This window comes from Phascolarctos cinereus, unplaced genomic scaffold (genome assembly GCF_003287225.1).
Source record: "Phascolarctos cinereus isolate Bilbo 61053 unplaced genomic scaffold, phaCin_HiC Scaffold_9;HRSCAF=440, whole genome shotgun sequence".
Lineage (NCBI taxonomy): Eukaryota > Metazoa > Chordata > Mammalia > Diprotodontia > Phascolarctidae > Phascolarctos > Phascolarctos cinereus.
The window spans coordinates 49,653,149-49,667,620 of record NW_027556402.1 but is presented as its reverse complement, the minus strand read 5'-3'; the positions used below and the strand labels follow the sequence as shown (position 1 = coordinate 49,667,620).

The window sequence follows — 14,472 nt, the reverse complement described above, 5'->3', positions numbered from 1 at the left end:
GGAAAGAAATGTTTTTGCTGACCATAAAAAACAAAATAAAAAACCCCTGAAGAGATGGAGAGTAGTAAGGTTAGTCACAAGATTATTGATGTTCTAATTCAGAGCTTTTTGATAAAAAGCAAGCAGTCATTCTGAAGTTTGGCAATTGCTAACAAACAGAATATCTGCCACATTTCTGCTGACAATGTAAAAAATACAAACTGTAGGTAAAAGAGTTTTTAAAAATCAGTCAAAATGAAAAACAGTCCATTGCTCTAAAAAGCCTTAATGGTTTAAGAGTTTTAGTAGGACAGAAAATAGATGGGAAATCTGTCAAGGAAAAGGGCAAAGTGGTGTAATTTTGGGTCAAAAGCATATTGCAGTTAGCTGCTGTATCCCTTTTGAAAACTGTGGGTATCAAAACATAGAGCCTACATAAGTGCCAGTCAATTTGTGGAATAACAATTTTGGGCCTGAAAAAAATTAGAAAAAAGATGATTCAATATATTATCTCCCTATTAGCTATAATTTCACATATGAACAATGATTAAAAAAAAAACTTGCACAGAAATAATCAGTGATTTCCTTATCTATCTAGGGTTTTGAAGAACCTCAGACAGACAAGGAAACTTTGGCTGCTCTGCACTTAAACATAAAGACAATGAGTTTGATTTTGCAGAGGTAGAAGGTCTAAAAATATTGTATAATGCAAATATTTTAAGACTTTTTTGATGTCTTTATAAGGTAGTTTCCCTTCTCTTTTTCTGGCATAAAAAATACTTTATATAGGACGGCCCTCTGGGAGGGGATGGGAAAGAAATACTGGGGAAAAGTATGGTGATAAAAAAAGTAATTTTTAGGAAAACAACAACGACAACAAAAAGGAAAATTTACTCTGAGATTTGAACACGTCTATTCATTTTCTCCAATACCTTCCTGCAGTAAGCGTTCTGGAGGCTGTGTCTCCGAGGCCGCAGGTTCGGTTGCCTGGTCTGCAGCAGACTGTGTCCTTGCTGAAACACTCCCTGATGAAACCGTGGGTGGCGCTGGGCTGGTCTTGAGAAGCTGAATGTTTTGCTTTCCAGCACAGGATGAAGAATCTGCAACCAAAGAGGGCAAAGTATTTTACTTACCATCCCATATGAGATTTATTAAATTTTGTTTAGTTATTTATTAGTCACTGTACTAACAGGATAATTCATCTAGCAAGCATCCTTGTAGGTGTAGTTTCCAGATTAAATAAAGGTTAAAACCCTGAAGTACTAATATGATTCTCTTTTAAATGAAAATCTCGATAATATGTTTAATTAGTCAATCAATACAATTTATTAGGTACCTACTATGGGCAAGGCACTATGCCAAGGCTGGGGATACAAAAAGAGGCAAAAGACAGTTCCTGCCCTCCAGGAGCCAACAATCTAATATTTACTACACTTTCTTGCCTTTAGAAACACAATAGAGAGCATTTAGTCTTTTATTGTTAATTCAAGCCATCAATGGGAACACTAATTAGGGCTTTATGTACTGATACCTTAGAAATTAGTGGTATGGAGTTTTTTGACTCTTCACTAAGTAACCCTAGGTTTGTGACATTTCTGGTTTTTTTTAAAACTCAGCTAAGCTGTCAATTCTTACTTCTGGCTGTTTTATTTGTTTGCTGCTCCTACGCACCCAAGTGCCACAGGAGAATTCCAAAGTGGCACCAACACTTTTGAAGTCAAGCACACAGGCCGTGTAACAGCTGTGCTGGTTAGAGACCTTTTTAAAGGTTTTTAAAGGTTTAAAGGAAATTTATTTTGGATGGATGAGATTGCTCAATATCATATGAATAAATCTGAATGACAGAGAATTTTATAAAACACAATTAGGGAGACCAAACAAAAATGTAATATAGTTAAATTAGGTGTCTCAGGGTTGTTTTTTTTAAATTAAACAACACTACCAGAAAAGTCACAAACAAAACCATTTAAGTTTTTCATGTGGTTAAAAAGAAACTCCTTTCCCTATATCTTCTTTCCCAAACTATAGGTTGGCTAAAATTCTCTCAAAGAAAATCAATTGGTACAGGGAGTGTTTGAATAGTTTGTATACAATGCCAGATTTAATGAAATGTTAATGATTTAATGATAAATTTGATAAAATTATTTAATAAAATGTTAAAAGAAAAGTCTTCCTAGATGACCCACACAATGCCCTGGAGCCCTTCCTTTCCTTATTATCCAGTATACTATCCATCCAAGTTATCTTCTATAGTGGTCTCCCCTGCCCTCAATCAATACAGGGCCTTGGTAAAATATCTTTATACAAGATACCCTGGGTAGCACAGTGCAGCCTGTCTCATTTCTGTCATCTTTCCACTTGTTCTCCGAGTTAAATTTTTAATTCTAAGATCATGATGTTCCATAAATTGTAATCACACAGCATCAAAATGAGAACAACTAAGTTAAAGCTTAGAATTACCCAAAGGGCTGCATGACACCTCAAATGTGGTCTGGGTGGATTTTCTTCTTGTTCTCAATTCTGGGCCAAGATAATTTTCCATCTACAGTACCTAAGATATGTGTCTAGAACTGGAAAGCACCACAGACACCCTCTATTCCAAGCGCCTCGTTTAACAGATAATGAAACAAAGTCCCTTAGAAGCTATTAAATTGCACAAGAAAACATGGGTGGGAACTTGGATTCCCTAGACTCTTTCCACTCCACCAAGCAGTCTCCCAAAGGCCTTCTCATCAGCTATATATCATAGTCTAACTTTTTTATCTGCTTTTTTTAAAAAAAAGTGGGTAGTAGGATTAATTTCTTTCACATTAATTTAGATTTCTGAGGAAGTGGTAATGTTCCAGAGTCTGATACAATTAATAGATTATTATCTGCAAATTTAAGCATTTGGAAAACTCTGATATCAACAGGAAATACTGTAGCTTATACTTTAGGATTGACATGTATTAAAATATTGGAAAACAATTTAGATGGAAATGTTTCCCCATATTATACCCTGCCTGACATCAATTTTCAGCACAGCACTGATGAAAAATAATTTCTGTATTTACATGGGTCACAGTTATGTATATTCATACCAGCATGAATAGTAAGAACTGATATATTCATGCCAGTACTTCTAATTTTAATGTAGTGAGTCTCCAAAAATCTTAGTGCAGTTTTAAGCTATTACACACTCAAGAAATACACAATGGCATTTTAAGGGAAAGGGCAGATTTTTCATATAAGTTTCTCCAAAGAAGCTCAAAACCAATAGGTACTTGTCTGTCTGAAAGAGTCTATCACCACCATGTCTAACTTTTAAAAAATGTAAAATTTTCTTCTCATGGTCCAAGTTGATGAGATTTTAATTTATTAGTACTGCAATGACACTGGAACCTGAATCCTCTTTTGTGCTATTAGGTTTGTCTGTTTCTCTCTCACACACACTAAAAACTCTCATAAACAATTTATCACAATTTACCTAGCTAGTTACTTTATTTGCAGAACTGCTCTACACCAATGGAAAATCAAACAGTAAAAGCAAGAAAGGCTGAAAAAGGAAGAAAGGATAGATAACAGGGAATTCCTACTTTTATGACAAAGTCCAGGGTTTATGGCTTAGCACTCTATTTGGTGTGATATGCCACAAGCGACAAGGCAACCTTTAAGACAGACATCTTATTGGATATTCTGTTGACTGCAGGACTCCTGAAGAAAATGAGACAGCCCATTATCCTGTCTGAAGATTCTGCTCCCTGAATAAAAAGAATTCCTTCCCAAACTCACAAAGAACAAATCTAACATTGAGCACAGCTCTCATTTCATCAAAAGAAACTGATGGGTTTATTTTGCTTTTGAGGGTTAAAAGCTGTAAATGAAACCAAAAGCCACCATTCATCTATTATACTTTACAAACGTCACTACAAGAGCTTATTGTTTTATCACCGTGACAGGTTATGTGAATGAAAAACTCCCTCAAATAGATAAGTGTGGACTCTACCTGCCTATAAACTGCCTGCATGAAGAAAAATCTTTTAGTCACCAAGATTCAATTTTGTGCAGGAGACATACAGAGTTAAGACAAGAGCAAATTCAACTATTTAACTCGCTACATGTTTCTAACATACTAGAAAAAGATTAAGCTAGGCCTTGAAAGACAAACATGCTGTGATTACAAAGCCAGTGCGCACTAGATTTGAATGTTGGCTTTGCTCTCAATTTCTTTCATCTTTTTACCTATCAATCCCTCCCTCCCCCCATTCTCATTTATCTATCTTATCTTGGTGCCCTTGGGAATGTCTTCAATTTCTGTATCTATAAATGAGGCACTGGAGACAAGGTAACTAACTGTTAAAGATACCTAAATTCTACAATCCTAAGTGTACTTTCAGCTCAGACTAGTGAAGAAATCATCATATTCAAAAATTCAAAATATTAATGGTTTTCTAATACAGTGGTCTCCAAAGTAGGGGCCATGCACCTCCCAGGGGCTTACAGAATGATTCCAAGGGGATAGGAAGATGGGTCACCTTCTGCTTTCCTAGGAGCCTGTGTTTCCAATACTTCTCCCTACCCCCACCACGAAGGGAGTGGTTATAATCTAACCTGAACCTACACAAGCACAATTTCCCACCTCATCCAATGTCCCCATGCCTGGATCTCACCTTGGGCTGTACTCAAGGAGTGACAGATCACCCCCTCCTTTTAATTTTTTGATGAGTGAGTCACACAAGATGAACAAACAAGAAAGGATTTCCCTTTGCAATGCAGATGTCACTACATTCATGACCTTTGCCCATACCCCTCCCTCCAAATTGTGGAGGACACCGTATCTTTCCAAATCATCCAGGCTCACAATATGTGCCATCCCCAATCCTCACTCTCCCTAATCCCACATATCCAGTCATTTGATAAGCTTGCTACGGAGGTAGAAACAACTTTTAAAAAATCTGTCCTCTTCTCAACTCACACATCATAGTTCAGGGCCTTATCACTGAGGTTACTCCTATAGTCTCCTGAACATCTCTTCCCTATCCAATACACCCCGGTTAAAGTGATTTTCCTAAAGTGCAAGGCTAATCACATCACTCCTTTGATGGAAGCAGCTCTCTATGAAGTTGAGGGTCAAACAGTAATCATTTTGGGTTACACGACTCCTGTTTTTTTTTTCCTAGTAGGGGTTCAAGATCAAAAAAGTTTGGAGCCTACTGGTGTAATAAATGCAATTTTCGGGAGAAACTCACCTACCAGCTCTACTTCTCTGCCCCTTCTGTGAACTACTAAGACACAGAGCCAACAGGTGGGTTCCATGGTTAGAGGGGCACAGAGAAAACCACTGACAACTTACCAAATCCTAAGGTAAAGGTAACTGACTAAGCATGGGCTATCCTTTGGAATGGGTGCAGGAGCTTTTTCCTCTTGCACAAACCTCCCTTCTCAAAGGGAACGTTATCCCAATGTAAAAGCTTCAAATGAAAAGGGCCCGGCTAGTTAAGAGCTCTAAAGACATAGCATGTGTAATAGCACACGTTGTAAGATTTGTCACTATACACCAGAGATTCTGCCGATCTAGGACATAAAACGTATCTGGACCAAATCTTTGCAAATTCTTTGACAATATGAACAGCTTACTGACAAAGTAAGTTAGCTAGCATTTATTAAGCGCCTGCTGTGTACCACGTGCTAGAGATACAAAAAAAGGGAAAAACAATTCCCCCCCCCCCGCATGCTGGAATTACTGCCCTCAGATATGTTATATGTCTATGGTTCCAAAACCAGCCTACAAAAATCTATTTCACATTAGACGAGGAGTCCAACACCTTGTTTAGTAGTATCACAGAACTTAACCATCATTTGTAACTTTTAATGGGGGGTGGGAAATTGCCTCCATTATTTACACAATAAATTATTTACTAAGAAGGTACTATGAAGGAAAGGCTCTTCCAAAAAAGATACTTTATTCCCTTTTTCTGGTGGACCTGATGAACTTTCCTTTTTTACATACTATCTCCTTTTCTACTTGGGGCAAGGGAAAGAAGATAATTACTTAGCTAAGGCCGCAGGTTCGCCATCCCTGATTTAAGTTTACTATGGGGAGGGCACTAAGAACCCATTACCTATTAACTGTAATCGGGGGCTTCAAATAATTGAGGATGAGCCTAGGATTATAGAAAAAAGGCAAATAAACAAAGCCTTACTCCAAAACCTGTCACAGGCAGCCTGGTAAACAAATCCCAAAGTCAGCTTTAGGAGCATTCTAGGAGCAAGTGAGATAATATATCAAAAATGTTTTGCACTGAGGTGAGGGAGGGGAAGTAACACGGTAGGAGCAGAGGCATGAACCTTCTTGGGGTTTGGGAGGCAGGCTCTAGGGATGTCCTTCCCTGAGGTGCCCACGACTGACTGGCAAGAAAGACAGATGACACTGCAGAATCCAGGACTGCAAGCCAAGAAATCTGAGTCTGAACCTTAACTCTGCCACTCACACCTTCATCTGTGACCATGCACAACTCACTTCCTCTTTTGGGGCCTCAGTTTCTTTCTCTGTAAAATGAGGAAGTTTACATGCATGAGTTCTTAACTGGGAGTCTGAGAATGTTTTAAAAATATTTTGGAAACTTCTTTTCAATATAATTGGTTTCCTTTATTTAAAAAAAAAAGAAGAGAGAGAGAAAAGTGCTTTACAAACTACAATATGGAGATTCTTAAAACTTTGTGTGTCATGGATCCCTTTGGCAGCCTGTAAAAGCCTGTGGATCATTTCTGAGAAGGTTTTTAAATGCCCCCGAATCACACAAGATTACAAAGGAATCCAATGACACTGAACTACAGTTTTAAAAGTTCATGGACCCAGGTACAGAACCATGCCATAAAGGCTTATACAAATGCCAATTTATGAAGATGACAAGGGTGAAATGCAATTCTCACAGTGGAGCCCAAAAAGAAGCAAAAACCACGACTGGAAGAGGATCACTACAGAACCCAAGGTTATATTACAGATCCTGAGATTAAAGGAGTTTAGGAAGTCATCTGATGTGGCACCAGTCAGGTGGGGCAGTTAGGTGGCAAAGTGGAGATGGTGCTGGGCTTATCCAGTCAGGAAGACTCATCTTCCTGAGTTCAAATCTGGCCTCAGACACCAGCTGTCGCTTAACCCCGGGGCACGTCGCGTAACCTCATTTGCCTCAGTTTCCTCATCTGTCAAATGAGCTAGAGAAGGAAATGGCAAACCACCCCAGTATCTTTGCCAAGAAAAGCAAATGTGGTTACAGAGAGTCAGACATGACTGAAAATGACTCAACAACAATATGGTTTCTTTTATTCACATTCCTTATTACCTTACACCGGTATATTCTGATGTTGTATAATTTCTGACGTTTTCTCATACATTCTTTTTAGATGGAACCTGTAATTTCATTGGTGCAGGAACTCTCAATGAGGAAGCTCCCTCTACCACTACAGATCTGCTAGCACCTGTTCTACAACTGACAGTCTTAGACAGTGAGCTAGAACACAAGGAGGGTAAGCAGCCTGAGGGGTCACACAGGCCGTAATTGTCAGAGGCTGGACTCTTAGGCCAATTTCCTCTCTACTGGGCCATTCTATGCCTACTCTCTTGGAGGACTAGAAAAGGCATTCTTGTGACCCAGAGTTGTACAGCTGCCGAGGTAAGAAGAGAAAGAGAGATAGATGTCAAAACCAGACACACCAAGGAGAAGAGGGAAGGTTTATTAGGCCTTAAGGACAGCAAATCTCTAAAATTCAGGGGACCAAGAGTGCTCAGGGGCCGAGAAGCTTCAGGTTGATTAGATAACCAGTTAAGTTTGTGAAATGGAAAGACTTAGAGGCAAAATTTCTAGGAACCACGAGCTGGTGATCTGGGAAGCTTGCCTTTCAGAAGCTTACAGTCTGACAAGGAAGTTTATAATACATGCAAATATGCCCCCTACTCCCAAAAGACTAGTTAATAAACAGCAATGATGATGCAAAATATTAACAAAAGAAGCACTTTTATCCTCAAAACAACTTTGGGAGGTAGGTGCTAATACTATTCTCATTATGATCCCCATTTTACAGTTGAGGAAACTGAGGCAGACACAGGTTAAGTGACTTGCCCAAGTTAAGTGTCTGAGGCTGGATTTGAACTTAGGTTTTCCTGAATGCAGGCTGAACTCTTTATCCACTGTATCATTAGAAAGGGACAAAATAACTTTAAGCTCTAAGGACGAAAGATTACTTCTTAGGTCTGGGGATGGAGATTTCAGAAGGCTTCACTGAAGAATTATTTTATACACACACACACAAGCTTAAGTGATATTAAAGATACACATACACACAAATATATATGTAGCACTTTGTAATCCTTAAAGCACTAAAGATATTAGCCAGTGTCATTATTAAAATTTGAGACAGACCTTAAAAAATGAATAGGTAGAAGCAGTCGGGTGTTAAGGTGGGCCTATACTAGTGGTAGCAGTAGAAATGGAAAGGAAGGTATGGATTGTCAAGACACTGTGGAAGTTGTCTCCTATTGCCTACAGGGGGGGAGAGAGAAGGAACAGTCAAAGATAAGATTGATGTTTTAAGCATGGGTAACTGGATGAAAAGTTGGCACCCTTGGAAGACATAGCAAAGTCATAAGTAATCAGGTCTTTCTATACTCTCCTTTTGTGATTGCATCTGCTTTTAGAGGTTCAACTACCACCTCCGGGCAAAGGACTCCCCAAAAAGCTTACTCTCTCATGAACTTCCAAGTCCTACATCTCCAGCTGCCTGCTTAGATGTCCCATCAGCAATTCAAACTCACTATACCCAAAGGTGAACTTTATTACCTTCCCTACTAACTACTGTTCTTCTTTCAAAACTTCTGTTTTCTGTTAAGAGAGCAAATTATCTTCAAATTCCCCTGTTCCAGGGGCAGCTGGGTGGCACGGTGGATAGAGCACTGGCCCTAGATTCAGGAGGACCTGAGTTCAAATTCGGCCTCAGACACATAACACTCACTAGCTATGTGACCCTGGGCAAGTCACTTAACCCCATTGCCTAGCCAAAAATAAAAAAAAAATATTACCCCATTCTAAACCAGAGTCATTTTTGAGTCTTCTATCTTCCTCACTCCCATGTCCTATCAGACGTCAAATCCTACCACTTCTATTTCCACATTCTCTCATGTCTTGCTTTCTCTCTAGGTTACCTGCCCTCTCCTTACCATTTACTTGGACTACTGTGGTTGATTACTGATTGTCTCTGCCTCCAGTATTTTCCCTCCCTCATATATATGTGTGTGTATATATATATATATATATATATATATATATATATATAACAAAATTATCAAAGTAATCAATCTTCCTGGCATAGGCTGCACTACATTACTCAGCTGCTCAAACACTTTTTTTATATACATTTATTTATTCTTAGTTATCAACATTCACTTCCACAAGATTTTGAGTTCCAAATTTTCTCCCTTCTTCCCTCCCCATCAGAAGGCAAACAACTCGATACAGGTTATACATGTATAGTCATGCAAAACACTTCCAGAGTACTCACGCTGTGAAAAACTAAGTATATTTCCCTTCATCCTATCTGCCCCTCCCTGTTTATTCTACTCTCTCTTTTGACCCTGTCCTTCCTCAGAAGTGTTTGCTTCTGATTACCCCTCCCCCACTCTGCCCTCCTCTCTATCATCCCCCTACTCTCTTATCCCCTTCCACCCCCTATTTTCCATTAGGGTAAGATAGATTTCCATACCCAATTGAGTGTGTACGTCTTTCCCTCCTTAAGCCAAATCTGATGAGAATAAGATTCACTCATTCCTCTTTTTCCCGTTTCCCCTCCACTTTCTGTAAAAGCCTTTCCTTGTCTGTTTTATGTGAGATAATTTACCTCATTCTACCTCTCCCTTTCTCCTTCTCCCAGTATAATCCTCTCTCACCCCTTAATTCTCCAAATAAGACCCCTTCACCTTCAACTCACCCTGTGCCCTCTATCTATCTATCTATCTATCTATCTATCTATCTATCTATCTATCTACATACGTATAATTTTTCCCCTCCAACTACCCTAATACTGACAAAGGTCTCATGAGTTACAAAAATCATCTTTCCACGCAGGAATGTGAAAGTTCAACCTTAATAAGTCCCTTATGATTTCTCTTTCCTATTTACCTCTTCATGTTTCACTTGAGTCTTGTATTTGAAAGTCAAATTTTCAGGGTCAGCTAGACAGAGCACTGGCCCTGAAGTCAGGAAGACCTGAGTTCAAATCTGGATTCAGACTAAACACTTGACACTTACTAGCTGTGTGACCCTGGGCAAGTCACTTAATCCCAATTGCCTAAAAATAAAAAAGTCAAATTTTCTATTTAGCTCTTGTTTTTTCATCAAGAATGCCTGAAAAGTCCTCTATTTCACTGAATATCCATATTTCCCCCTGAAGGAAAACACTCAATTTTGCTGGGTAGATGATTCTTGGTTGTAATCCTATCTCCTTTGCCCTCCAGAATATTATATTCCAAGCCCTGTGGTCCCTTAATGTAGAAGCTGCTAAATTCTGTGTTATCCTGATTGTGTTTCCACAACACTTGAATTGTTTCTTTCTGGCTGCTCACAATATTTTCTCCTTGACCTGGGAACTCTGGAATTTGGCTACAATATTCCTGGGGGTTTTCCTTTGGGGATCTCTTTCAGGAGGTAATCGGTGGATGCTTTCAATTTCTATTCTGCCCTCTGGTTCTAAAATATCAGGGCAGTTTTCCTTAATAATTTCTTGAAAGATGATGTCTACATCTGTAGTCATATGAAAAAATGCTCTAAATTGTTACTGATTAGAGAAATGCAAATCAAAACAACTCTGTGATACCATATCATACCTATCAGATTGGCCAACATGACAAAACAGGAAAATGATAAATGCTGGAGAAGATGTGGGAAAATTGGAACACTAATACATTGTTGGTGGAGTTGTGAAATGATCCAACCATTTTGGAGAACAATTTGGAACTATGCCCAAAGGGATACAAAAATGTGCATACCCTTTGACCCAGCAATAGCACTTCTAGGGCTATATCCCAAAGAGATCAAACAAATGGGAAAAGGACCCATATGTACAAAAATATTCATGGCAGCTCTTTTTGTGGTGGCAAAGAATTGGGAATTGAGAGGATGCCCATCCATTGGGGAATGGCTGAGCAAGTTGTGGTATATATGAATGTAATGGAATACTATTGTGCTATAAGAAATGATGAACAGGCTGACTTCAGAAAAACTTGGAAAGACTTATATGGTCTGATGCTGAGTGAAGTGAGCAGAACCAAGAGGACTTTGTACACAATAACAGCCATGTTATGTGATGACTAAGATTGTTAAACTGAACCCTTCTCAGCATTATGAGGATCTAAGACATCTCCAGAGGCCTTGGGATGGAAAATGCTGTCCACATCCAAAGAAAGAACTATGGAAGTCAAATAGCTATCACTTATTTCTACCTTCTGTTGAGTTTTGTTTCATCTTTCTGATGGTTCCTCCTATTGGTTTTAATTTTTACTTACAACTTCACTAATGTGAAAATATGTTTAATGGGTATATAAATGTAAAGCCTATATCAGATTGTGCACTGTCTTGGGGAGGGTGGGGGGGAGGAAGGGGGAGAAAAATTTTCAACTCAAACGCATATGGAAGTGATTGTTCATAAATCAAAATAAATTAATAAAAAAAAAAGACTAAAAAAAAAAGATGATGTCTAGGCTCTTTTTTTGATCATGGCTTTCAGATAGTCCAATCATTTTAAAAAAAATCTCTCTCCTGATCTATTTTCCAGGTCAGTTGTTTTTCCAATGAGCTATTTCACATTTTTTCTATTTTTTCTTTCTTTTGGTTTTGTTTTACAGTGTCTTGATTATCTCACAAAGTCACTAGCTTCCAATTGCTCCATTCTATTTTCAAGGAAGTATTTTCTTCAGTAAGCTTTTAAACTTCCTTTCCCCAGTTGGCCAATTTTGCTTTTTAAGGCATTCTTCTCCTCATTGGCTTTTAGGACCTCTTTTGCCATTTAGGTTAGGCTATTTTTTAAGGTGTTATTTTCTTCAGTACTTTTTTGAGTCCCCTTTAGCAAGCTGTTGACTTATTTTTCATGATTTTCTTGCATCACTCTCATTTCTCTTCCCAGTTTTTCCTCTACTTCTCTTACTTGCTTCTTAAAATCCTTTTTGAGCTCTTCCAAGGCATGGGACTGATATATATTTTTCCTGGAGGCCCTGGATGTAGGAGTTTTGACTTTGCTGTCTTCTTCTGGTTGTATGTTTTGATCTTCTTTGTCACCAAAGAAAGATTCTATGGTCTGGCTTTTTTTGCAAGGTTTGCTCATGATCCCAGCCAATTACTTGAGTTTTTATAAACTCTTTGTTAAGGTAGGGGTCTGCTTTCAGTGTGGAGAATGTACTGTTCCAAGCTTGGGGGAGTATTGTGCAGCTGTTTTCAGAGATACTTCTGGGGCACCTGTAAATTTTCAGTTCTTTCAAGGTGGTATGATAAGGGGCAAGGTGTTTACTCCTTTCCTGGATTGTGCTCTGGTCTATGAGTGACCACAAGCACTCTTTTCTGCCTTGGAACTGTGAGGAGAATTCTCTTTCTACCACCACTACAAACTCCACCACGCCAGCACTCCTCCTCACTCCAGGACTGCCACCCAGCACTGCGACTCAGATCCAATCACGGGCAAAGCAAGAGAATCCTGCACCAGCAAAGAGATCCTTGCAATACCCCTGTGATCAGCCACTTGATTCTCCCTCAGTCTGTGGGCTGGAAGCTCAGGAAGCAGCTGCTACCCTGGGACTGGGGCTGGGACCAAGTTTCTCTCTCATCGCAGTCACAGACTTTTCCTACTGACCTTCTAAGTTGTCTTTGGGGTTTGTGGGTTGAGAAGTCTGGAAACTGCCACAGCTGCCCGTGATTCAGTCTCCTGAGGCCTGCTCCAGGTTCGCTGAGGCCTATTTGGCTACATGCTCACATCGGACCGTTCCTCTCCCCACCCAGTGCAAAAGACCTTTCCAATCAACCATCCAGTTTGTGTTGGGCTAGAAATTTGTTTCACTCTGTCTTTTTGTGGGTTCTGCAGCTTTAGAATTTGTTTAGAGCCATTTTTTACAGGTATTTGGAGGGACTTGGGGGAGAGCTCAAGCAAGTCACCACTTTTACTCCACCATCTTGGCTCTGCCCCACTGCTCAAACACTTTCAGTGGCTGCCCAGTGCCTACAGGATAAAATTCGAACTCTTTAGACTGGCATTTAAGTCTTCACAACTTGACTCTAACCTATCTTTCCAGGGTTATTTTACATCACTCTCCTTCCTTCCTTCCTTTGGTCAAACAGAACTACCAGCTATTCCTCAAAAACTGAACATACAAGGAATGCAACATCTCTACTGTTTAGAATCAGTTTCCTTCAATGCTATCTCCTAGGGAGTATTCTCTGGTATGCTGACATCTTATGGCTCTCTCAATCCTCAAAGAATCTTATGACGCTTTGTGTGGCTCTCACTTTTATACCTATAACCGAGGGTATGTTGGAGCCAGCTAAGACCAGCATACTGTTAAATTTTCAATGTGAGCATTTACACCTTGGTAATCAGCAAATGCTATATACATCAGGGCCAGATTTATTGTTTTCCTACAGAATTAGAGGCAGTGAGGTTGCACAGTGGGTAGAGCAGTGGGCCTGGAGTCAGGAAGACTTGAGTTCAAATCTTGCCTAGCGGATGCGACTCTGGGCAAGTCCCCTAATCTCTGTTTACCTTAGTTTTGTCATCTGTAAAACAGGGATAAGAATAGCACCTACCTCCCAGGATTATTGTGAGGATGAAATGAGATAACGATCAGAGTGCTTGGCACATAGTTAAGCGCTATACAAATGGTTATTATTATTATTGTTTAGTGATGGAAAAAATATTCATGCAGATTAAACTTAAAAGTGGGTCACGTGTTTATCCCTCCATTTACCTGCACATCCCTGCCCAAGACTCTACTTTTTATGATACTTACGTCTGTGTCCATTAAAAAAAGAGTAGTGGGACAGAAAAGGCTCTGGATTGGAAGCGAGAGGACCTAGGTTCAAATCTTGGTGCCACTGCTTACAATATGTGTGACCTTAATCAAGTTACTTAATATCTCTGGGGTCTCAGTTTCCTCAGCTGTAAAATGAGGAGGTAGTACTAGAGTCCATATCAGCTCTGAATCCACAATCCTATGTCACATATGTCCCCTTCATGGCACTTACTATTTTTACCTTTATTATATCCCCAGCACTCAGCACATTGCCTTGCACAGAATATGTCACTGTAAATATTAATTTAATTAAAGGTAAATTCAATTCTGGAATTGCTGAGTTAGACCTACCACAAGGGAATCCAGAAGGAGATGGTCCAGCACGCAGTCACAGCTGCAGGTCCAAAGCTTGAATTCAGAATCCCATTTACAAGCATTATAGGTACCTCCTTATCCCCAGTTATGAGTTA

The 14,472-nt window shown here is 39.4% G+C and overlaps 1 protein-coding gene across 4 annotated transcripts in view; it reads right to left on the bottom strand.

Moving 5' to 3' along the window:
• Positions 1 to 14,472, bottom strand: part of SEC24B (SEC24 homolog B, COPII component) — an 89,780-nt gene that overhangs the window by 53,389 nt on the left and 21,919 nt on the right. For all 4 annotated transcript variants that reach the window (XM_078148533.1, XM_078148530.1, XM_078148531.1 and 1 more), the window contains one exon: positions 912 to 1,079. In XM_078148533.1, coding sequence (XP_078004659.1) covers positions 912 to 1,079 — 168 coding nt within the window. The remainder of the gene's footprint in view (positions 1 to 911; positions 1,080 to 14,472) is intronic.